This window comes from Saccopteryx leptura, chromosome 6 (assembly GCF_036850995.1).
Source record: "Saccopteryx leptura isolate mSacLep1 chromosome 6, mSacLep1_pri_phased_curated, whole genome shotgun sequence".
Classification (NCBI taxonomy): domain Eukaryota; kingdom Metazoa; phylum Chordata; class Mammalia; order Chiroptera; family Emballonuridae; genus Saccopteryx; species Saccopteryx leptura.
The window spans coordinates 191,021,489-191,047,531 of NC_089508.1; the positions used below are offsets into that span (position 1 = coordinate 191,021,489).

Genomic DNA, 26,043 nt, shown 5'->3' on the forward strand with positions numbered 1-26,043 from the left:
CAGAAAACATTTTTCTGAATCCATAGGCTCGTTTCTGTCAATAAATACTCGCCAACCCCGAGTAGACGTCAGGCACTGCACAGATCAGAGGCGAACATGGCACAATGGTTAAACAGAATGGTGATGATAGGAGCTGACATTTATTGAGTTATTACTTTGTGCCAGGTGCTGCTCTAACTCATTGAACCCTCAGAGCAAACTATTGAAGTAGGTACTATTATTACCTCCCATTTCTAAGTCTCAGATGTCAAAGAATTTGCCCAAGGTCACACAGAGATGGTAAGTGGCAGAGGCAGAATTTAAATCCAAGCAGTCTGGTTCCAAATCCATGTTCTTAACTGGTCCACGGGGGAGATCATGGGGACTAACTAGACTGCTTCGTCATTAGCCTGCCTTCTCCTTCCGGTCTTTCCACCCGCTTCTGGAAAGAGCCGGACTGTAAGTGCAATCGGCCAGGCCCAGCAGGGCTGATTGGAAGCCTGGGTTCTGGAGGGAAACACACTGGTTGGAATTTCTAACAGCACCACTCTTTGACCCTATGTACCTTGCAGTAACCCCCCACCCACCTCAAGTCTCAGCTGCTTCAGGGTTAATAATACTGCGGGGCAGTTACTAGAACTGAAAGGGTGAATATATAAAACTCACTCGGCAGTCAGTGCAATCGCTGTCATTGAAACCTTCTGTTGTTCTCATGGGTCAGAGCAACCATCCATGTACGGGGTTTGGCACGAGCCACCCCATCAAATATTATGAATGTGCTTCCAGGTTTGTTTTTCTGCCCTCGCCCTATCTATGACCTTGAAAGAGCACCCGCACTTCTCTTAAATGATTCGGCCAATTCTGTTCACCAAGCCCCTAAAAAGCCCTGCTTCCAGCCAGCCTTCAAAATGAATGAAAGATTTGGAATTCCCTTCATTTCTCCACCCACAGAAAGGGAGCAGGCAGGCGAGGGCTGCGGAGCGGGGGAGGAACTCAAGATGGAACAGGCCCCAGGTTGCGGACTGGCAGAAGCACAACTGTGGTTCAAACTAGGCTGAGCCGCAGGGCGCGGCCCCCGTGCTCCGCTCTGCATGTGCCCTTGAGAAGTAAACACAGCTGCCGGAAAGCGGGACACTTCAGCCGTGGCTAATCCCAGGCCACCGGGCGAGCGAGCGGGGACTCAGAGGTGCCCTGCGATGCGAAGTGTTTTTCCAGAACGTCAGCAAGCACACAGAGCAAAGAGGGAGGGGACAGTGCAATGCAGGTACCAGCGGGCGTCAGAGCTGGAATGAAGGAGGCTGGGTGCACAGAGCAGCGCCAACCTTCCCAGCACGCAGCCTTCCTCCCTAGGGTGGCCTTGGCTCCGCTGCCCTCTAGTGGCCGGACTGGGTTCAGCGGGCCGGTTTTAAGCCAAGCGCCAGGCGCTGGCTCTCTGAACTCGGAGCCTAAAGGAAACCAGATGCCTTCTGTCCACCCCTCCTCCGCTGGCCTAGTCCCGCCTCTCCTGTAGCTCTCCTGGGCTAACAACAACCTCCCCACTGGGATTAACAAACATCGTACAACTGCTGAGTGCTGACCGCAGGCACTGTGCTTACACACTAGCTCCCAATCCTTGCAACGTTCTCTGGACTTGGGTAGCATCTCATTCACAGACGAGGAAACTGAGGCTTGCGTGGGTGGGAGGATTTGGCTGAGGCCACGTGGCTAGTTCTGAGATCTGGAGTTGAAACTCGGCAGCGCCTTGGGCTGGGCTCACAGACATAACGGTTTGATCAGCAGCGTGCCCTAGGAATCTGCTCGACCCCGGCCACCACTGCAGGCCAGGGGACCACAGACCCTGGGGGCGGGACTGAGCCATAGCACCGGTGCTTTCACAGACCGCCAGGGGATTCAGAGCCCCAGCTTGAGCAGCTCCGTTTACACCAGGGGTCCCCAAACTTTTTACACAGGGGGCCAGTTCACTGTCCCTCAGACCGTTGGAGGGCCGGACTATAAAAAAAACTATGGCCCTGGCCGGTTGGCTCAGCGGTAGAGCGTCGGCCTAGCGTGCGGAGGACCCGGGTTCGATTCCCGGCCAGGGCACATAGGAGAAGCGCCCATTTGCTTCTCCACCCCTCCGCCGCGCTTTCCTCTCTGTCTCTCTCTTCCCCTCCCGCAGCCAAGGCTCCATTGGAGCAAAGATGGCCTGGGCGCTGGGGATGGCTCCTTGGCCTCTGCCTCAGGCGCTAGAGTGGCTCTGGTCGCAACATGGCCACGCCCAGGATGGGCAGAGCATCGCCCCCTGGTGGGCAGAGCGTCGCCCCCTGGTGGGCGTGCCGGGTGGATTCCGGTCGGGCGCATGCGGGAGTCTGTCTGACTGTCTCTCCCTGTTTCCAGCTTCAGAAAAATGAAAACAAAACAAAACAACAAACTATGAACAAATCCCTATGCACACTGCACATATCTTATATTAAAGTAAAAAAACAAAACAGGAACAAATACAATATTTAAAATAACAAGTAAATTTAAATCAACAAACTGACCAGTATTTCAATGGGAACTATGCTCCTCTCACTGACCACCAATGAAAGAGGTGCCCCTTCCAGAAGTGCAGTGGGGGCCAGATAAATGGCCTCAGGAGGCCGCATGTGGCCCGCAGGCCGTAGTTTGGGGACCCCTGGTCTACACCATGCTGCTCTGAGAACCTCTCCCTCAACCAAGCTGCCGCACAGCCCCAGTGGTCTTCCTAACTCACAGCTCAAACCGCTGGAGGCTCTTCTAACCGCTGACAGGCCTCAGGTCTGACTCCCTAGCACACTGGTCAGGCCCTGCTCAGCTGGCCGGTCCACCCCTCTAGCCCACTGCTGTCACCCCTCCCCCAAGTCCAGGGAAGCAGGGGACAGAAGGGAGAGAGGCTAACTCTGACCTGACGCCCTCTGCTGCGAGCTCCCCCTGCACTGAGCATACCGCCAACACTAACCCCTCGCCTGTGAGAAGAGCGAGCTGCCCAGCGTGGGGCGCCTGAGGGTCAGAGAGGCGATGAGATCTGCCCTATGCCCGTGCGGAGACAAGAGCCTGGGACCATCTGACACCACTGCCCCAGGGCTTCCAAGCCAGACGGGGCCAAACGGGTTAGGAGGCCAGGCCAGGCACCATGCCTGGACGCTGATGTCTGAATGGGCCCAGGCTTCCAGCATAGGTTCTATCGTCATTTAATGGAACCATCAGGCCAAGGTCCAGCTGACCTCCTTCTCTGTGACCCTAGTAATAATGGGGCAGGAGCACAGAGAGGCCGAAGCTCACAGACGACCCTCAGGTAACCCCACCCAGAGGAGAGCTGAGTCAGACCAGGACAGACAAGGCAGAAGAGCCCCAAAGCCTAGGTCAACGTTCCCCCTTCCACGTAGCAGTTAAAGGACCGCTGCCCACCGCTGCCCACCAGGCTCCTGTCAGCCACACCAGGACAAAGCGGTCCGAGTCTCCATGCCTTTGCCTAGACTGGCCCTCTGCCTCAAACCTCCTCCAAGGGCCGCCTGGCTGCACCCTGCCCACCCTGCCAGGACCAACACAAATGCCTCGCTAAGGAAGCCTTCTTCCCCCACACCCAGGCACTCCTGTGCCATTTCTGTGACGCCACCCAACTTTCTGCAGACCCGAGAGCAGAACTAGGGCAGTGGTTCTCAACCGACTCGCTGTGGGACCCCCCTGGGGAGTACTGTTGAGGCAGAGTGGTCCAAGCATATAGCCAGGGCTGAGCAAAACCACCCACTGGAAAGGACCAGGGCTCTGGAGCTCCACAGAGGTTTAGAGCCTGCTCCTCCCCGAGAGCTGGACCACGGAAGCCAGAGGTGGCCCTCTCTAGGCCCGCTTTGTATCCTGTGCGTGGGGGCTGCCCCACCCACCTCTGTGGGTCACTGAGGGCTTTGCCTTTGTTCTCTGGTCATCAGCATCTTGCCAGAAAGCACCAATCCTCTAGGTTTGAGGAAACCTTTACATCACTGTAACTCCCATCCAGACTAGGCTGAATCTGAACAGCTGGGACTTTGGACCCACAAGCAGGACATAACACAGTTGGAAGAACATGGGCTTCAAATTAATGTACTATTTGAACCTGGGCAAACTCCCGAACTTTCCTGAACCTCGCTTTTCATCTGTAAAATGGGCCCAAGATAGGTGTTGTGATTTTTCCCCTCTTTTCCAGTTCCCGGCACTTGGGAAGCTCAGACATGTGGCCACTCCAGCAATGACTCCTTTCCACAAGAGGGCAGGACAACCTCCTCTCCACTGTGTGAACACAGCACAGCAGCCGCCACAAGAGGTGCAGCCTGTCATAAATACCCAATAAATCATCACGGGCCTGATCACCTTCAAGGAACTCCACAGTGATGCCCATTTAGGAGAGGCTTTTCTCCAAGTTGACTTTAATCCCCACTCTGGGCACAGTTAGTGCCCAGCCCAATTCTCCTTTGGTCCTCAAGACATCCTGAGATCTTTTGACAAGTTCCCTGCTGTTTCGGTGCCATCGCCTGACCTGTATTCTAGTTACCTTATGAAGAAAGTAAAAGAAAAGGTAAGTTTAGCAACGTGTTCTTGGCAAATCCAGCTGGCCCCAGGGATCCCCGATGACATTCCGGCAAGGCCAGGGGCACCCAGGCTTTGTGGCTATGACAATGCTGGTCAGGGGCGTGTTTACACACTCTGCCTGCTTCTCCAAAGGGGTGAAGGAAGGACCGAGATGCTGAGTGCCTTGAAATTCAACAGCTGGTGGCTCCCTGTCAGCAACAATTTCAAACATGCAGCCTGCTAATAAACTAGGGTTATTAGAAGACTGGTTCTCAAGTTAGTATCCCTAAATGAAAATAAAGGACCTTAGCGCTACTAACCGGTATTCAACAATGTGTTAAATATTTTCTCCAAATTCCACCCCATCCCCCCACTCATTGTGCCAGATGAGATAAGCTCAGGGGTCAGTAAAAACCTTGTAAGATAAGATTTATATTGCACAGATACAATAGTGACACCTGCACAACAACAGCTAATTATTGTTAGAGAGAGGAGAGGAAGGGGGAGAGAAACATCAATTTGCTGTTCCACCTATTCATGCATTCACTGGATGAGTGTTGTACGTGCCCTGACGGGGGAGCACACCCACCACCTGGGCGTATCAGGACGACGCTCTAACCAACGGAGCTACCCAGACAGGGTCAATAGCTATTTATTGAACCTCCATTATCTACCAGGTATTTGACATGTATCAACTTCTTTAACCCTTATAAGCTGTACTACTATTATGAACATCATAAAAATAAGCCAATTGTAGCACAAAGAAGTGAAGTGATTCAGTCTGGCCTGTGGTGGCGCGGTGGATCAAGCGTCGACCTGGAACGCTGAGGTTGCCAGTTCAAAACCCTGGGCTTGCCCGGTCAAGGCACATACAGGAAGCAATTGACGAACAACTTAAGTGAAGCAACTATATGAGCTAATACTTCTTGCTATCCCCCCCTCTATCAAATCAATATTTAAAAAAAGAAAGTGATTTGGACAGTCTCCCAATTAGTGGATGCAGAACAAGGAACTGGATTGAAACCTATCCTCCTCTTCCCAGGTCACCAGGCCCCAGTACCAACCGGAGCAAAATGGAACGAAGGACCCAGAGCCCCACACCCTCCCCTTTTGTGTCCCAATCCCATCTCCTGTCTCATCTAACCGCCCTCTCTCTCCACAGCCTGGCCACCACCTCAACCTTGTCCCAAGCTGCCACGCCTCTCATCCCGTCCTGGGCCCTGCATTCACATCCCCGACATTCAAGCCTTGCCCGGGGCCACCTCCTCCCCACCCTTTCCCAGCAGCCTCAGCAAACAAGGGCTCTGCCCTCTCCCCACTTGTTTCCACCACGGCTCTGACTTATGCTCCACTGTTCACATGCGCACTTATCCATCAGGAGCGCCGACAGCAGCCAGCAGCAGATCCAGTCTCTCTCCTCTGACCTGCGCCGTGCCCAGGGAGTGATGGACAGGCCTGTTTCCTTCACAGCGCCCAGTCCGGGAGTGATTACACGGCTCCCTCAGCTCTGCCATTTAGAGCCGGGCTGATGGACTGATGACCCGTCTCTGTGGCCAGTCTGTGCTCCGTTAGAAGCTGCTCCTCCTCGAGGGGAGGGGTGCAGAGGCTGACACCCCACTCGTACTTCATCTTGCTTAGTTCTCCCAGCAACCCAAAGACAGGAAGACTCACCATCCCCACTTTAAGGATGAGGAAAGGGAGTCAGATCAGTCACTGCCAGAGCTGAGGTCCAGTTCTGGTTCTGCTCAGGGATAAAGCCAGCCTTAATTACACTGCAGCAGAGTCAGGGAGAAGAGGGACCCCTTACTTGCAGACAGGTGTCTGGGTGTGCAGTGCATTTCTGTATGTGTGCGCTCTATTCCCCTTCTCAAATATAAGGCTTACCTTTCCATTCCGTCATCCATGGGCTGTTTTCCTTCCCACGTGGGTCAACGTTACGTGGTCCCTTTTGTTACTGAAGTCCTTAGGTAGTAGAATCCATCTTTGCCACAGGGAAGACATTGAAATTGTTTCTGCCCCATTCCTGGTCATTCTAAATTGAACACACCCCAACCAGCTCAGCACACAGAGAACCCAGCACTCTGCTCTGGGACCCCCTTGAACTGGCCTCCTCCGATCCGCCTTCTAGTACTCCACGCCTCGTGCCTGACCTCGGGGACACAGCCTGCGCCAGGTCTAAGGGCCTCTGCCGGGATGCCCTGCCCCAGCCGCCCAACGCCCCCTGCCAGGAGCCACCTCCCGCCCCCCACCACCTGTGGCACAGCCCGCTGAAGGGCAGGTGAGGCCACGGGAACAACCAGCAGGTTTCCTCCCTTCCTGAATCTCTCACTAGAGCATCCAGGATCTCAGCAAGAGACGACGTAGTCAAAACTACCTGCCTCTTAGCCTGACTTACAATCCCCATCAGCACGGCCATGGGTCACTGGTGCAGAAGTGTGGCTTTCCCTGTCAACTCAAGTCTAGATCAGGGCGGGCATCGCCGCCCACTTCTGGTCTGCTAGTGTTTGGAGTAGGGACTGCCTGACATCCCTCGACCTGCTGAGTAATAAACGGCCACATATGCTTGTGAATGGCATCGCTCCTGCTTGGAGCTAGAAATCTTACTCAAACTACAGGGGTGCCCGAGTCTGGGACAAATCATCCAGTCATGTCATTTCTCCAGGAAGGCGCCCCTCCAAGACTCTGAAGCCAAAACAGAAATGTCAGCAAGCCCGACAGTCAGTGAAGGCAGCCACATGCTGGAGCTCCTTCTTCACAGATGTGTTTCCTGTTGCTACAGTGTCCCACTAGTGGAAGCAACAAATCTCTTCTTGAGGCGATAGCTGGCAGGGAAACCCAGAGGAAAAAATCCACTCGATGGAAGAGGGAACCAATCAAATATCAAGAATCCAAACCAGTGTTTTTCAATCGCCTGTTTGCCAGAAATTTCACGCCAATCCACAAGAGTTTAACTATCCCAATGTTGTCTGAAGATTATAGTCTATAATCATTGGACAGGCGGCCGAAACACACTGAGCTAGACCAAACCCTTAGCATCTCGTTCCAATGCCAAGGTGGGCTGCTAAGGTGGCAGCAACCACCCACAGGAATGACAGGTAATTGCAAAAACAAGAAACAATGCACCAGAGTTTACTCCCATTGATTGAGATGAACACTGAACTTCCGACATAATGAGGTGGCATGCTGGTTTGCAACTGAAGAGATCATATTTCAGGAAAGGTGGAGGCAGAGGCTGTTCTGGGGGCTGGAAGAAATACTACTGAGCCTGAAGACCGGGCTCAGTCAGGCATACCCAGGCCAACAGCTGACTGCTCAGATTCATGGATTACTCTTCTGCAAAATGGGAATACAAATGAACATCAAATAACCGCTGCACTAGAAGGCACCAGATCTAAACAATATCACTTAGTGTATAGCACAGAATTACTCAAAACTCCCTGAGGCAGGAGAATCATGACAACCCCCAACTAAGAAGGCTACCACAAAACTTGAATAACAGCTGATGTCAAGTGCGCATTACAATACCAGACACAGAATGGCCAATAACTAAACATGTCTACTAAGACTTACAGTGTTTATAACACTGCCAGACACAGTGCTGAGCACTTTGCATGACTTATCTTGTCATATGTGATTTGTCTTCAGGATGTTAAGCTAAACATGTTTTAGGTATACACACGAGCACAGGAGGACCCTCCAACATACACTGAAGCGCCAATAGGAATGCAGGTGCCAGAAATATGGTTTTTCTTTTTACTTACCTGCTTTTTCCAAAGTCTTCTATGAACACTGCTTAATGAGGTATATTCCTATTTCTTATGCTGAAATACCTTCATATACAATAAAAATGAAGACACTACTCATAAGAATCCTCTGCACGAGCCATTTCTTTTGGAGACGAGAGCTAACAAAAGCTTTGCTCTTCTTGAGGAGATGGCATGTGCTTTCCTTTTTAATAATCATCTGACTTGGAAAAAAAAGAATTAGATGACATACCCCCTTCCTCACTGTGCCACCGGGGAACGCAGAGTCAAAATTTTAGTTCAATCATTCAATTAGTTCCTTATTCTTTGCATGTTCCTAGTCTGATTTCCCCGTTCTTGACTTTCTATTCTTTTTTTTTTTTTTTTTTTGTATTTTTTTGAAGCTGGAAACGGGGAGAGACAGTCAGACAGACTCCTGCATGCGCCCGACCGGGATCCACCCAGCACGCCCACCAGGGGGCGACGCTCTGCCCACCAGGGGGCGACGCTCTGCCCCTCCGGGGCGTCGCTCTGTTGCAACCAGAGCCACTCCACACCTGGGGCAGAGGCTCTGCCCCAGCGCCCGGGCCATCTTTGCTCCAATGGAGCCTCGGCTGCAGGAGGGGAAGAGAGAGACAGAGAGGAAGGAGAGGGGGAGGGGTGGAGAAGCAGATGGGCGCCTCTCCTGTGTGCCCTGGCCGGGAATCGAACCCGGGACTTCTGCACGCTAGGCCGACGCTCTACCACTGAGCCAACCGGCCAAGGCCTTTGACTTTCTATTCTAATTTGTGTTTCTTACCCTGATATTGCAGTTCTTACTTATATTTCACTACTTTTCCCAGTGTTTATCATAAATTGGGAGGACAAGAGCAGGTATACATACACATAGACACGCAGACACGAACCCTGCTGACTTAAAGGACAGCTGTGCCGTGCACTTCACGTTCTGTCCCTCATTGCAGAGTTCCAACATTAGGACATTAAATGACAGAATCACAACCTTTAAACTCTACTTGAGATTTTTTTTTAACATGGAAAACTGCAACATCTCCCTGTAATAACATAATGGTAACACCATAATTTTTAGAAGTCTCATAATAAAAAGTCAATTTTATTATTCAATTCTCAAAATTACATGTATTTCTTTAACTATAAAAAAAAAATCTCCATCCCCAACTCCCCCTTCTTCACCCACCCTCCAAACCAGGTATTGTCCAAGCAGAAGCAAGTCCAACGAAGTCCACCCTGTACCCCAAAGCAGGAAGAGCAGAGGTCCCCAGAGGACAAGAATGCAGGTGTCGTCACCCCCACTGCAGGGCCCTCATGCAGGGGGAAAGCAAGGGAGCAGCTAACGTAACAAACAGGAAGACAACTTTTATCATTTACACCAATTTATAAATACCTAACAGGCGCACGCCAACTGCCCGAGAAGAGACCAAACCAGTCAGACGAGGCAGGCCCGGCTCCCCCCCTCTGTCAGGCCCGGCCCCCCCCTCTGTCAGGCCCTCCCCGTCAGGAATCATTAGGAAGCCCAAACAGCTTCACAGTTCCTGCCTCCCGACTGCTGTCGTATTTGCCATCTTTGTCATCACAGGCAAATGCCAGCAGAGGCCTTTTGGGGTGCCAAGCCACAGTGAAGGTCGGGGACTCACACTGCACCTCCCATAGCTTGTCTCCTATAAAAATCAATACAGAGAAACCAATCAATACATTAGTAAGAGACCACAGTCATTAAGTACTTAGAAACAGATACGAACATTACTCTACCGCAGAGAATAAGGAGGCGCAGAGAGGCCACCAGCCAGCAGGGGGCAGAGCAGGCTCTGAATGCAGGCAGGTTAACCGAACAGCCTCCGCTCTCACCTCTCGTCACACTCCCTGGGAAATCGGGGAACAGCAGCTGCTGTCTGCTGAGCACCCTCGTGAATCACACGGACTGTACTTTATTTCCGTAAAACACAATAACAACCCAGCAAGACAAACAGTGATTTTAAACCCCATTACCCCATTTTATAGAGAAACAGGTGACTTAACAGATAAGTCACATCTCAAGGAAGCGAGAATCAACATATGAAGTCAAGTTGTCTCTAAAGCCACAGATCTATCTACTTAACTTCCATGCTTCCTAGTAAGGGTTATAGAAGCTCTTATCGCCAAAATTTTATTCCTCCCACTTGCTGAAATTAAACAAAGTTTTCTAAAGATGTTATTCCTTTAATCCTGCTTAACTTTTTTTCAACCTTAGGGATTAAGATTAATGTGTAAAACATTTACAGTGTGGAGTTAATTTTAAAATGTGAATACACTCAATTACATACTTCAACCTAGCCAGCTATGGTATGTGAATTATATTTCAATAAAGCCGTTCCGTGTGTGTGTGTGTGTGTGTGTGTGTGTGTGTGTAGGGAGAGATGAGAGGGGACGCGGGGAGGGGGGAGAAATTCTATTTCTAGGACAGTTAACAACTCTTCATGATGCTAGAATCTGGCAGCCTATATCTCTATGTGTGAGCAAAGTTCTGAGATACAGAGACATAAAGAATAGTCTCACAGTGTGTACCCCTCCTGTTTCTCTTTAGGCCTTTAACTCCACTCACTTGACATGAGATTGATAAAGATTTTATCTGGTTCAAGAAAACTAGAGTAGACGGGAAGGAGCCTAAAATGTTTCCCATAAAACCATGTGACTTCATAAACTTTAACATCTCCTTAGTTCATTGAAAAGTTTAATCTGTGAATGCTGACTGTGAGACTGAAATCACTATTCCAAACCATCCAAGTTCCAACAGACTTATGTAATGTGTATGGGTGTATCTGAAAAGCTGAAAATTAAGTGGACTGGATTAAATGAGGTCCGAGGCCCTGGCCAGGTAGCACAGTGGACAGAGCGTCGTCTTGGAGCATCAAGGCCAGGGGTCCAATCTGTGAACAGTGCCCATAGGAGAAGCCACGAGTGAGTGCACACTACGTGGAGCTAAGTAGAACAAGCCAGCGCTCCTCTCTCTCCTTCCCTCTCTCTTTCTCGCACATCAATTGGAAAATAGTTTTTAAAAAAACAGGTTCTGGCCTGACCTGTGGTGGCGCAGTGGATAAAGCGTCGACCTGGAAATGCTGAGGTTGCTGGTTCAAAACCCTGGGCTTGCCTGGTCAAGGCACATATGGGAGTTGATGCTTCCAGCTCCTCCCCCCTTCTCTCTCTCTGTCTCTCTCTCTCCTCTCTCTCCCTTTCTGTCTCTCTCTCCTCTCTAAAAAATGAATAAATAAAATTAAAAAAAAAAAAAAAAAAAAAGGAAAAACAGGTTCTATTATATATGCTATCAGAAATAAAATTTAAATTCTTACTTTGCTTTACATGCACCCACTTAAAAGGATACAAAATTATATCTAATGTATGACTCCAACAACAAAAATATATACAAGGGTTGGAGAAAGTAAGTTTACAGGTGTTCATATGGAAAAATAATACAATAAATGACATACAAGAATATGTGTTTCGTGTAATCATAACTGTAAAACTACTTATGCCCACCCCAGCATGTAGAAGGAAAAGACAAACATACTAAAATGTCAGCACTGATTACCTCTAAATTATAGATCGACATAGGCCTGTTCATTTCTCCTTTATATTTGTTAACATTTTCCAAATATTCTACAATAAGCATGTAATAATATGTGAAGCTAAGCTTACGGCATACAATTCGAACAGGTCAAGGGTACAGAGCAGCATCATACAACACACACTTTAGTGACAGAAACATTCTGATCTGCACTGTCCAACAGTTCCTACCGGCCACAGGGGGCTACTGAATACCTGAATTGTGCTTAAGGTAACTAAGGAATTGAATTTTTAATTTTGTTCAATTGGTTTCAGTAATAATTGATAATTTGAATTTATTCCTGTTCCCGATTTAAGTCTTCCCTTCATCTTATAAGTCTGGTGTAAGTTCTTCTGTTTTCCTACCAATTTCACTTTAATTTCTTCGCCTCCATGGGAACATGTCACACGCCCGGCTGGCTACCTGTCATGCGCACTCAGTGCTGTGCCGCGGGCACCTTCCATTTCAGCACACGAAGCTGTGTCCTCCCCTCAGAATACTGTGATGTGGGGGTACGTGGGGGTGTCACACTTATTTCATCGGTCCATTGTATCAAAAATTTAAACTGTTTCTCATGTATGTAGAAAAATACTGTAAATAATATAAATGTGCTTTACTTTGATAACCGTCCTGCTTTTAATTTTTAACCTCGGTTATAGAGGAAATTCTTGTTTAGAACCCAACATGTTAGCCCTGGCCAGTTGGCTCAGCGGTAGAGCGTCGGCCTAGCGTGCGGAGGACCCGGGTTCGATTCCCGGCCAGGGCACACAGGAGAAGCGCTCATTTGCTTCTCCACCCCTCCGCCACGCTTTCCTCTCTGTCTCTCCCTTCCCCTCCCGCAGCCAAGGCTCCATTGGAGCAAAGATGGCCCGGGCGCTGGGGATGGCTCCTTGGCCTCTGCCTCAGGCGCTAGAGTGGCTCTGGTCACAACATGGCGACGCCCAGGATGGGCAGAGCATCGCCCCCTGGTGGGCAGAGCATCGCCCCTGGTGGGCGTGCTGGGTGGATCCCGGTCGGGCGCATGCAGGAGTCTGTCTGACTGTCTCTCCCTGTTTCCAGCTTCAGAAAAATGAAAAAAATAAAAAATAAAAAATAAAAAAAAATAAAAAAAAAACCCAACATGTTATAAGTATTTGCCTAAATAACACTGTATGTCAACTATAACTAAAAAAAAATTTTAAATAACCTCAAAAAAATTGTTAGAACTATTTAGAAGTAGTAACACAGCAACATTTAATATATTTACTAAAGGGTACATGTGAATGAAATCGTATTTTCCATTATTAGGTCAGGCAGAAAACGAAAAGAACCCTGCACACAGACGGCAGGGGGACGTGTACACACACTGCTGAGAGCAATGAGGCAGTTCTGTAAGTTAGGTCAGGCAGGAAACTGAAAGAACCCTGCACACAGACGGCAGGGGGGGCGTGTACACACTGCTGAGAGCAATGAGGCAGTTCTGTAAGTTAGGTCAGGCAGAAAACTGAAAGAACCTGCACACAGACGGCAGGGGGACGTGTACACACACTGCTGAGAGCAATGCGGCAGTTCTGTAAGGCGCTTGGTCCCTCACAAAATGCGAGCACCGCGGACTCGGTAACCCCACCTCCATGGTTTGCCTGAAAGGATTAATCACGTAAGTAACGTGAAGTACATAAAGGACACTACCACAGCATCATCTGTAACGGTGCAAAAACTAGAAGCCACCTAACAGTACGGAGAACGAAATCGTACACAGAAGGAAATTCTAAGCCCAATGGGCAGTAAGCCCAGCAGCCACCGCCGTGAGAAGCAGGAACAGACTGCAGGTGAGGCGGTGGCCCCGGACTGACGGGAGGACCCAGCATCACGGGAGCTGCACTGCTGGGTGGCGGAACACGCTCGCCGCGATGGCACCAACAGTGGCATTCTTCAAATTGTGGAATGGAATTTCAGGGGTTTTACCTCTTTAAAGTTTTCTATCTATAGTTTGAACTCTTTTACTGAAGTATCATGTATTTTAAAAAATATAGCTATATTAAAAAATAAAACTGATAAAACTGAAGTATTATTAACCAATATCATCCCAATAAATTCAATAAAAAAGAAAAATTTTTAAAAATAAAACTGAGAAAATGTTTCTGTAAAATAATTACTCTCCTCCCATTTTTCTATTTGTAACTTTTGTTGTTTTTAAAGCAAATCATATCTACACTTTGATAATTCCTTAAATTTTAAATATATATTCACACATAGGCAAAAGATAGAAAGAAATATACCACAGTGCTAAAAAGAAGTAGCAGTTAAACAGAGGGACCACAAGTGACATTTTTTTTCTTCCTCCTACTCCCTGTATGTTATGTATTTGATTATAATAAAAGAATTTAAAGTTAATAAAATGCAAAATACTTTCCTAAATCACTTTCCTTCGGACCTGCCCCTGCCTTTCCTGACTTTGCTCCCTCGTTACTTGACTGTAACAGTCGGAATAAACAAACTTGTCTTAAGGAGACAAAGTCATTGGTGCTACTGCTGATGAAGTGGTGACATGCACAGATGGAAACACATGACAACAGAAATCCCGATGGCCAGAGATGGAAGACAGAGGGTCCTCGTGCAGGGAGGGAGGGAGGGCTTAGTTACCTGTCTCTACTTCAGCAATGTCGATAAAGTGATCTTCTGATGCCGACGCCAGCATTTTCCCGTCGTGGCTGAAACTGAGGGTCCTCACAGGCCAATCCAGCCTGGAATACACAGTAGACAAAGGAGACATTAGAATAACCCAATAATAAAAGCATGTAAAGTACAGCATAGGGAATACAGGCAATAATATTATAATAACTATGTATGGTATGGGGGGGGGTCACTTTATAAGTTATATAAATGTCCAGCTACTACGTTTTACACCTGAAACTAATATATCTTTATTATATGCGGCTTAAGTGTCTGTCGCCGATAGCTTATTGGTTGCTTGCGTAACTGTACTAGCCAATGGGGTAAAGTTGCCACGGCTGAACGCAAATTGAGCGTGTCAGGGGGAAGGTGAACATTTGTTTGCATTGGCAATCATCTGTTTTACATAAAAACTACATCTTAACGTAATTTCTTTTAAGAATGCCTCCTAGAAAATACAGCACTGAAGAGGAGAGAAAAGGAGCTAAAGCTGCACAAAAACGACTTTCTCAACAAAAAGAAACCACTGAGCAGAGAAAGACAAGGTTTGCTTCAGTCGCAGAGCAAATGCGTCTTTCTCAGCAAAATGAGACTGATGAGCATAGAGAAACAAGGCTTGCCTCAGATGCAAGACAAAAAAGCCTGTCTTGACAAAATGAGTCCCTTGAACAAAGGCAGGAGAGAAATGCAAAAAAACGACAGAGTAATGCTGACCGAAACGCAAAAAGGATTAAAACATATTTAAATCACCTTTATTTATTGAGCTAGAGGTGGCTCTTAAGAAATGTACCGCCAGTAGTTTCCTTCATTGCACTCTACTTTAAGCAATTAAGCAAGTAGAAGGGGGAAACCCCGTGGGGCACTAAGCAAGGGGCGTCCTCACCGCCTACCCCGGGTAATTCAGTTTGAATTAACAGACACCTTCGCACAAATCATTTTAATTACAATTTATAATATCTAGAACAGCGGTCATTTCGTATGACCACCAGGTTTCCTAGTAATATAATATTGAATATCAACTGTAACTGAAAAAAAAATTTTTTTTTGTAATTACCTAAACAAGACACAATTTCACCCAAAAACAAAATAAAATTATCCAATATGGAAAGTGCTGGCAGAGTCACTTACCTGGAAAAGCACCGAACGCACACTAATTCATCCACATCCCAAAGGCTAACTAATGCATCTGCACTTCCTGTGGCAAAATACTTCCCCATAGGGTCAAACTTGATACAGATGCAGTTAGAAGGATGGGCATTGATGGACTGCACAGGCTTCAGCTCTGGGTAACTGCAAAACAGGACAGAGAGCGATCAAACTGTGGGAGGAGGACTGTGGTGCCAGAATGGTAACAGGAGATAACTGAATGAGAAAACTAAAGACAAAAGAACAAATATCAGCCTGATAGGCGGTGGCGCAGTGGATAGAGCGTCGGACTGGGATGCGGAAGACTCAGGTTCGAGACCCCGAGGTTGCCAGCTTGAGCACAGGCTCATCTGGCTTGAGCAAAAAGCTCACCAGCTTGAGCCCAAGGTCGCTGGCTCAAGCAAGGGGTTACTCAGTCTGCTGAAGGCCTGCGGTCAAGGCACATATGAGAAAGCAATCAATGAACAACTAAGGTGTCGCAACAAAAAACTGATGATTGATGCTTCTCATCTCTCTCCGTTCCTGTCTATCCCTCTCTCTGACTCTCTGTCCCTGTAAAAAAAAAAAAAGAATATCAGACTGCAATTCTTTTTTCTTTCCCCCAATTATTTTTCTTCTGCTTCTTTTTTTTTCTTTTTCTTTTTCTGAAGCTGGAAACGGGGAGAGACAGTCAGACAGACTCCCGCATGCGCCCCACCAGGATCCACCCGGCACGCCCACTGGGGGCAATGCTCTGCCCACCAGGGGGCGATGCTCTGCCCCTCCAGGGTGTCGCTCTGTTGCGACCAGAGCCACTCTAGCGCCTGGGGCAGAGGCCAAGGAGCCATCCCCAGCACCCGGGCCATCTTTGCTCCAATGGAGCCTTGGCTACGGGAGGGGAAGAGAGAGACAGAGAGGAAGGAGAGGGGGAGGGGTGGAGAAGCAAATGGGCGCCTCTCCTGTGTGCCCTGACCGGAAATCGAACCCGGGACTTCTGCACACCAGGCCGACGCTCTACTACTGAGCCAACCGGCCAGGGCCTTCTTCTGCTTCTTTTCCAAGTGAGAGGAGGGGAGATAGAGAGACAGACTCTCACATGTGCCCCAACCAGAATCCACCTGGCAACCCACATCTTAGGCCAATGCTCGCAACCGAGCTATTTTTAGCACCTGAGGCGGAGGCTCCACAGAGCCATCCTCAGTGCCAGTTTCCGATGAACTCAAACCTATCGAGCCATGGCTGCAGAAGGGGAAAAGAGAGAGAGAGAGAATGGGGAAGAGGAGCAGATGGTCACTTCTCCTGTGTGCCCTGACCAGGAATCGAACCTGGGACATCCCACAAACCGGGCCAACACTCTACCACTACGCCAACCAGCCAGGGCCAAGATTTATTTGTAATATAGAAGGTTTAGTGAAATTCCTATAATCCTGACTTTTACTGGGAAGTCATCAGTATGAATTCACAAGATATTTTATCTTTAAATATATATATTCCCTATCTCTGTCAACTGGACAGGTCTAGAAACAATTACCGACTCAGCAATACAAACATTCCTAGCCCCAGTATTATTTCCCAGTAAAAAAATCCAGGGATTGGCCCTGGCCGGTTGGCTCGGTGGTGGAGCGTCGGCCTGGCGTGCGGAAGTCCAGGTTCAATTCCCGGCTAGGGCACACAGGAGAGGCGCCCATCTGCTTCTCCACCCCTCCCCCTCTCCTTCCTCTCTGTCTCTCACTTCCCCTCCCGCAGCCGAGGCTCCATTGGAGCAAAAGATGGCCCGGGCACTGGGGATGGCTCCTTGGCCTCTGCCCCAGGCACTAGAGTGGCTCTGGTCGCGGCAAAGCGACACCCCGGATAGGCAGAGCATCACCCCCTGGTGGGCGTGCCAGGTGGATCCCAGTCGGGTGCTTGCGGGAGTCTGTCTGACTACCTCCCATTTCCAGCTTCAGAAAAATACAAAAAAAAAAAAAAAAATCCAGGGATTTATAGAGAAGTTTCTAACCAAAGTTCTGGGGCAGAAAACATATAAGATGAAATGGAAACATCTTGTCATACCAGAGAGCAAGAAACTAAAGATTACTAGGATTATGCCCCTTCCCCCCCAAAAAATGACTCAGGAATAGATGTGAAGAGGCTCCATTGGCCATTATGGGATTACTTAAGCTTCAATACGGATAATAATTACAAGACATCAAAACACACCTACCACACTTAACTACATGAGTCTTCAAAAAGAAAAGAAAAGTTAGCTGGTCATCTTTGAAAGTGAGAGAGAACTAATTTGTTACCTGAAGACAAAGGAAAAGCATCAAGCATTTATCCTGCCTTTCCTAAATGAACTAACTATACATTCCTGAGTAACCAAACAGTAGATGAGAGGAAGTGTCTTATATACCGACAAAATAAACATAGGAAATCAGCAAAATCCAGAACTGGAGAAACTCTACAGCAGGGGTCCCCAAACTACGGCCCGCGGGCCACATGTGGCCCCCTGAGGCCATTTATCCGGCCCCCACTGCGCTTCCGGAAGGGGCACCTCTTTCATTGGTGGTCAGTGAGAGGAGCACATATCACTTGTTACGGCTAGCAGTGACAAATATGGAACTGGATATTGACCATCTCATTAGCCAAAAGCAGGCCCATAGTTCCCATTGAAATACTGGTCAGCTTGTTGATTTAAATTTACTTGTTCTTTATTTTAAATATTGTATTTGTTCCTGTTTTGTTTTGTTTTTAACTTTAAAATAAGATATGTGCAGTGTGCATAGGGATTTGTTCATAGTTTTTTTTTATAGTCCGGCCCTCCAACGGTCTGAGGGACAGTGAACTGGCCCCCTGTGTAAAAAGTTTGGGGACCCCTGCTCTACAGTTAACAGTCTGGTTTTTCAACAGCTAAGTTATAAGTAAAAGAAAGGGATGGAGCCTGACCAGGCGGTGGCGCAGTGGGTAGAGCGTCAGACTGGGATGCCGAAGGACCCAGATTTGAGACCCCAAGGTCGCCAGCTTGAGCGCAGGCTCATCTGGCTTGAGCAAAATAAAAAGCTCACCAGGTTGGACCCAAGGTCGCTGGCTCGAGCAAGCGGTTACTCAGTCTGCTGTAGCCCCACGGTCAAGGCACATATGAGAAAGCAATCAATGAACACCTAAGGTGTCGCAACAAAAAACTGATGATTGATGCTTCTCATCTCTCTCCGTTCCTGTCTGTCCCTATCTATCCCTCTCTCTCTCTCTGTCCCTGTAAAAAAAAAAAAAAAAAAAAAAAAAAAGGGGGATGGAGGGGGACCTTCTAGTTTAAGAGACTTAAGAGACTCATAAACTATTTTAAATGGGCAGAAACTAAAGTATCTAGGATTCACACATGGTTGGGAAAACTATAAATAACAATAAAGATCAAGATCGTGTGTACTTTTGAGGGAAGTAAGTTATGATTAGGATAAAGCCTACGGACTGACTTCTGGAATGGCCACCAAGTACCATTCCTTGACCTGAATCGGGTTAGAGGTGTAATGCATAGAGTTGTTCGTTAAGCTACACATTTGTTTTCCGTGGTTTTCTCAATCTGCTTTACTTTCTAATAAAAAGTCCTGAAGAGAAGTTATACAATCCCCACTGCCTACAAAATAAAATTCAAGTTGCCAAGGACAGAATTCCAGGCCTTTTGTAATCTGGCCCCAAATTATACATATTACAACTTTATCATCCCATTTTCAGACCCTTTCTTCAGATACCTTAACTGCCACTACTTTCCAATTACATCATGCTCATTCACACATTCTGTCAACTGCCCAGTGCTCTTTTTCTGATTCTTAAAATTCTACTGCTCTTTCAAACTCAAACTCAGAAGGTCCTCCTTCAACCCCCAACTCAAGTTTCTATCCCTGGGACTCCACAGCAAACTCCCAGCCTGTGTCGTGTAAAACCTATTTCACTCTCCCTTGCTTTGTTCACCCTGGAGAGTAGAAAGAACAGAAAGAGACTTGAATTTTAATTCCTCAATTTCATTCATTAGAGAGCAGATATTTACTGACATCCTAACTACGTGCAGCAGGTACCAGGCTAGACACACTAGGGATTCAACAGCAAACAAGTTCAACACAGCCCCTACCCTCAGGGAATTAAATCTGTTGGGAGAATATAGACAAGTAAACATGCAATTACAGTATAAAATGAGAAATGCTTCCAAAAGGAAGTGCATAAAATAAGCCTCTAAACTTGGGGGGGTTGAGAGTGGGTGGAGGGGTAGCGGTGGTATGAAGACGGCTTCCCCTGGAGGGAATGTAACACTGAAAGCTGAGACTTGAAGGGAACAAATTCGCCATGATTCAAGGTGCATCCAGTTCTAGCGCTCGCCAGCTGAATCCCACATCCTTCTCTACCAAACGGGAAGCACAGCATCAACCCCTCTAGGATTTCTGTGAGGGCCCAGCCAACTATAAGGTGCCTGGCTCAAAGGTGCTCAACAGAGGTTAGGATTCATTATCACTATTTCTCCTTTAAGCGACTTCAGGATAGACGCATCTCTATAACCACCAGAGCGCCTCGCTGGTAAAAATAGCACAGTTTCGCCTGAGAGTGTCGGACTGGGATGCCGAGGACCCAGGTTCGAGACCCCAAGGTCACCAGCTTGAGCACGGGCTCATCTGGTTTGAGCTAAAGCTCACCGGCTTGGACCCAAGGTCGCTGGCTCGAGCAAGGGGTTACTCGGTCTGCTGAAGGCCCGCGGTCAAGGCACATATGAGAAAGCAATCAATGAACAACTAAGGTGTCGCAACGAAAAACTAATGATTGATGCTTCTCATCTCTCCATTCCTGTCTGTCTGTCCCTGTTTATCCCTCTCTCTGACTCTCTCTGTCTCTGTAAAAAAAAAAAAAATATGACAGTTTCCTAAAATCTAGAACCCCCTCACCTGAGGATGTTGATACAACCATTGCCGTTTGTCAGGAAGAACATGTTATTGTCGTTGTTCCAGGAGATTTCATTGACCTCAAATTTGAACTGCTCCTCCGCTTTCGAACGGTGTGTCTTAGCGTCAATAAAGGTCACCACATCGTCCTTGTTGCCGACAGCAATGGTCTGCCCATCGGGACTCCAGCAGATATTAATGTTCTCCCCTAGAAAACCAGATATAATCAGTAAGGTCATCTGTTTGCCCAGAATCCTCCAGAAGTTTGTTATCCTAGAAGGAAGGCCAGTTCTGTCTCCAAAGCTCATTCATTAAGGTCATAGTCAATGGAAGGCAACTAGCACCTAAGGATCAGCAACTCTGAGTCAGGTATCTTCATATACAGATTGCCCCGTTTGGTCCTCACAACACTCTACTGACTAGCAATTCATTATCCCCATTTTACAGATGAAAAAATGGAAGACGAGAGAGATGAGGTCAACTGTCAAAGCTTGAAGTAACAAGAGCCACTAGATTTGGCTCCAAAACCTTATTCTCTGACACCAGCATCCTCCAAACCCCAATCACATGCCAATTTTCGTCCTATCCATATGAAAACTATAAGTTTCCTTACTGAAGAGTTTTCTTAAAATTGACACAAAAATTTGTTTAATAAATTTAGTTTTAGTTAGCAAAAAATTCGAAGAGCTGGTTCTTTCTAATAGACATTAAAACATATACTACATAACCGGTTTTTAATGTTCATCCACGTATCCTTTAATCACTGCACCTTTCCACCTGCAGGCACAAATCTTCTCAACCAAGTCCAGGGGTCCACACTGAACTCATCAATTAAAGATTTCATCAACTTTACCAATTCTAAGATGCATATTTTTTTCACATTTTATTATCTATGATGCATCTTTAAATGCATCAAACGCATCTCAAAATTTTTGGTGTACCTGGTTACCTAAAAGCTTTATTTCCTTTCCTAATGGCACTTAAAAAAAATTAGTGCATCTTATAATCAAGGACATCTTAATCCATAAAATATGGCAAATTGCCTCAAGGTTTATAGGACAATACCTAGTGAAGAACAGAATCTATAAATGCACTGCAAAATTTTACAAACTTTTTTTTCCAGACTGCCAAAACCAGGGGTAGTCAACCTTTTATACCTACTGCCCACTTTTGTATTTCTGTTAGTAGTAAAATTTTCTAACCACCCACCAGTGATTTATAAAGTAGGGAAGTAACTTTACTTTATAAAATTTATAAAGAAAAGTTACAGCAAGTTAAAGCATATAATAATAATTACTTACCAAGTACTTTATGTCAGATTTTCGCTAAGTTTGGCAGAATAAATCTTTATAAAACAACTTACTATAGTTAAATCTATCTTTTTATTTATACTTTGGTTGCTCCACTACCGCCCACCATGAAAGCTGGAGCGCCCCCTAGTGGGTGGTAGGGACCAGGTTGACCACCACTGGCCAAGACCACAGAAGCTTCAGCACTGCAGGCTAGCAGCAGTTTCCCCAATTCTCCATGCCTTTGCACACGCTGTTCCACTCAGAGCTCCCCTACCCTCCCACCGTACCTTGACCACTCAATTCCCATGGCTACTCTGAGAATCTTCTCCAATTCTGTGAAGTCCTCCCTGTCTCCCCCAGGCAGACCTAAGCATTTCCATCCTGGGTAGCCACCTTATAGACATCTCCATTGTAAGATGAACAATGTCATATTCCAGGGGTCAGGAACCTTTTTGGCTGAGAGCCATGAACGCCACATATTTTAAAATGTAATTCCGTGAGAGCCATACAATGACTCGTGTACATTATGCATTATCCAATAAAAATTTGGTGTTGTCCCGGAGGACAGCTGTGATTGGCTCCAGCACCCGCAACCATGAACATGAGCGGTAGGAAATGAATAAATTGTAATACATGAGAACGTTTTATATTTTTAATGTTATCACTTTTTTTTTTTTGTATTTTTCTGAAGCTGGAAACGGGGAGGCAGTCAGACAGACTCCCGCATGCGCCCAACCGGGATCCACCTGGCAGGCCCACCAGGGGCAGATGCTCTGCCCATCTTGGGGCACCACCCTGCTGCAACAGAAGCCATTCTAGCACCTGAGGCAGAGGCCATGGAGCCATCCTCAGGGCTGGGGCCAACTTTGCTCCAATGGAGCCTTGGCTGCGGGAGGGGAAGAGAGAGACAGAGAGGAAGGAGAGGGGGAGGGGTAGAGAAGCAGATGGGCACTTCTCCTGAGTGCCCTGGCCGGGAATCGAACCCGGGACTCTCGCATGCCAGGCTGACGCTCTACCACTGAGCAAACCGGGTAGGGCCTAACGTTATTATTTTATTAAAGATTTGTCTGCGAACCAGATGCAGCCATCAAAGGAGCCACATCTGGCTCTCAAGCCATAGGTTCCCGACCCGACCCGTCATATTCTATTAGGTTTGTTTTGTTTTCTTTTATGCCTCTGTCTCTCGGCACTAAACTCAGATGTCCTTGGAGCTCAGGCTGTTCCATAACTAGCACCAGGCCAGGCCCAGAGAAGAAACTTAGAAAATGCTTGTTGAATGAATATAAGCAGCGTATCTTCCCGTCACTGCCCTCTTCCTGAAGTCACCTTTAGTGTTCACAGTAGCGATGCATTTGGTTGTCCTCACATCCCAAATGCGAATGGTTTTGTCTCCAGATGCGGTGACAAAGAGGTCAGGATTACTCGGATGCCAACAAAGCTGGTCCACACTATCACCGTGTCCCCGATAATTGTTTTCTTTGACCTGAAAAAAAATAAAATCCGGTGTCCCTTCACACAGAGGTACCTGCCTCAGGTGGAACTCCTTAACCTTATTCAAGCCAAGGCACCTGTGACCAACAAAGAAAATTAGAAAAGTAACGAGTCCCATTCTTCCAAGCTTCTTCCCCAATACTCTTCCCAAAGCACCCCCTCCCTCCCTGCTCCTCAATCACTCTGACACCCTGAGGCTGGATTCCACATCAAGCCCATTACTCTTCTGCCTCCTGGACTCCCCGCTTCTTTCTGGTTTTCCACTCTGACTCTGCCACCAGGGTTCCCACAGGAGGCCCTCACACAGTCGAAGGAGCCCTCCTCACCAGACAGGGTCCCACTACAACATGACATCCCTACCCAAACCTTTCCTACCACTCTGCCACACCCCGCACCCCTATACCACCCCCTAACCCTCCCCACCCCCTGGCTGCACCCTTCACCCCCATCTCGCCCCCATCACCCTCCCTAACACCCTGGCTGCACCCCTCACCTCCGACCCGTCCTCCTCACCTCCCCAACCCCCTGGCTGCACCCCTCACCTCCGACCCGTCCTCCTCACCCCCCCACCCCCTGGCTGCACCCCTCACCCCCATCCCGCCCCCCTCACCCTCCCCACCCCCTGGCTGCACCCCTCACCCCCGTCCCGCCCCCCCTCACCCTCCCCACCCCCTGGCTGCACCCCTCACCCCCGTCCCGCCCCCCTCACCCTCCCCACCCCCTGGCTGCACCCCTCACCCCCGTCCCGCCCCCCTCACCCTCCCCACCCCCTGGCTGTACCCCTCACCCCCGTCCCGCCCCCCTCACCCTCCCCGCCCCCTGGCTGCACCCCTCACCCCCGTCCCGCCCCCCTCACCCTCCCCACCCCCTGGCTGCACCCCTCACCCTCCCCGCCCCCCTCACCCTCCCCACCCCCTGGCTGCACCCCTCACCCTCCCCGCCCCCCTCACCCTCCCCGCCCCCTGGCTGCACCCCTCACCCTCCCCGCCCCCCTCACCCTCCCCACCCCCTGGCTGCACCCCTCACCCTCCCCGCCCCCTGGCTGCACCCCTCACCCTCCCCGCCCCCCTCACCCTCCCCACCCCCTGGCTGCACCCCTCACCCTCCCCGCCCCCCTCACCCTCCCCACCCCCTGGCTGCACCCCTCACCCTCCCCACCCCCTGGCTGCACCCCTCACCCTCCCCACCCCCCTCACCCTCCCCACCCCCTGGCTGCACCCCTCACCCTCCCCGCCCCCCTCACCCTCCCCACTCCCTGGCTGCACCCCTCACCCTCCCCACCCCCTGGCTGCACCCCTCACCCCCGTCCCGCCCCCCTCACCCTCCCCGCCCCCTGGCTGCACCCCTCACCTGCACTCCCCCGCACCTGCGCCCCTCCCACCACGCCCCTCATCCTCGCGCGCGTCCACGCCCCCTCCTAACCTCTCCCCTCCCCGCCATTCTCGCTTGTCACGCCTGCTACCCGCCAGCCTGGGCCGGGCCCTGGCAGCTCACCAACCGGTCCTTCTCCAGCAAGAAGACGCTGGCCGTCTTGTCGAAGGAGCCCGAGGCCAGACGACGCCCGTCGGAGCTCCAGGCCACCGAGTGCACCTTGGCGCTGTGCGCCGGGAACTCGCGCGTCTTGCTGTGGCCCCGGAACAGCTCCTGCATGCCCAGCACGTAGCGCGTCGGGCCGCTGCTCACGGAGCACCAGTGGGCCATGGAGCCGGGACCGCTCTGGCCCAGCGCCGAGGGCCCCATGGCCGCCGGGGGTGCCGCCATGCCGCGCTCGGGCACACCCGGGCGGACGCCACGGCCCCAGTCCAGTCGGTCCTGCCGCCGCTGGCGCACGCATGCGCTCAAAGGAGCGGCGTGTCTCCCGCGCAGCCGCACTGCTGCCCACCGGAAAAAGCAATACACATCCCGCCATGCAGCGCGCGCACGCCTTTGCCTTTTCAAACAGTAATGATTTCGCGGTCAATTTGCAGCGAAGTTAACGATTTTGAGGTTTTTAGGGTTTCAGTTTCCCCCTTACCCACCGCTTGGTAGATATATTTGTAACCCCTTTTAATCGAAGACGGAAATCAACAAAGGTGCCAGAACAATTCAATGAGGAAAAAATATCTTAAACAAATGATGCTGGGACAATTGGATATTCACATAACCAAAGATAAATGAAGGTCCTTACTTTGCGTCATTTATTAAAAAAAAAACAAAAAAAACAAAATAAATCATAAATCTAAATGTAAGAGCTAAAACTACAAAACTTTTAGAAGAAAACATAGGAGATAATCCTTGTGACCCTGAGTTAGAGTCCTTAAATATAACACAGAAAGCACAATCTAGGCTGGTGTGCCGGCCCATACTGGGGAGGACCCCTGACCCAACTCAGCTTATAGCTACAGCTAAAGTAGAAAATTCTCACAAGCCTCAGCATTTAGGCTCAAATCTAATCTTGCTAGCGGAGGCAGGATGCGTTCCTTGTGCGTCAGCCTTGCAGATATTACAGGAAGGCGGTTTATTATCTGTAGAATGGTACACTTTTACAAGATATTGTACAAACGTGCTGACCTTGTGGATTTCACCCTTAAATACTCCTCTACCCCCCCCCCCCCAGCTCATCGCTATTCACGCACTGTTTGTTGGTGGGAATGTAAAATGGTTCAGCCCCTGTGGAAACCACTATGGCGGTTCCTCAAAAAAATAAAACTAGAATCACCCTTCCGTTAAGCAATTTCACGTCT

At 48.9% G+C, this 26,043-nt stretch overlaps 1 protein-coding gene across 1 annotated transcript; it reads right to left on the reverse strand.

Annotated features, from left to right (window-relative positions):
• Positions 1-9,752: 9,752 nt before the first annotated feature.
• Positions 9,753-25,161, reverse strand: THOC3 (THO complex subunit 3). Its single transcript, XM_066342321.1, has 6 exons — positions 24,815-25,161; positions 23,156-23,312; positions 20,541-20,745; positions 15,640-15,801; positions 14,482-14,582; positions 9,753-9,940 (listed from the first exon to the last, which is right to left on the reverse strand). The coding sequence occupies exons 1-6, from the start codon at positions 25,079-25,081 to the stop codon at positions 9,777-9,779; spliced, it is 1,056 nt and encodes a 351-aa protein (XP_066198418.1). The 5' UTR covers positions 25,082-25,161; the 3' UTR covers positions 9,753-9,776.
• Positions 25,162-26,043: the final 882 nt, after the last annotated feature.

Coding starts and splice junctions, on each gene's coding strand:
- THOC3 (XM_066342321.1), bottom strand. CDS start 25,081: ATGGCGGCACCCCCGGCGGCCATGGGGCCCTCGGCGCTGGGCCAGAGC. Junction 23,313..24,814: donor TGCTGGAGAAGGACCGGTTG/GTGAGCTGCCAG, acceptor ATTTTTTTTCAG/GTCAAAGAAAACAATTATCG. Junction 14,583..15,639: donor TGCGTTCGGTGCTTTTCCAG/GTAAGTGACTCT, acceptor TGTGTATTCCAG/GCTGGATTGGCCTGTGAGGA.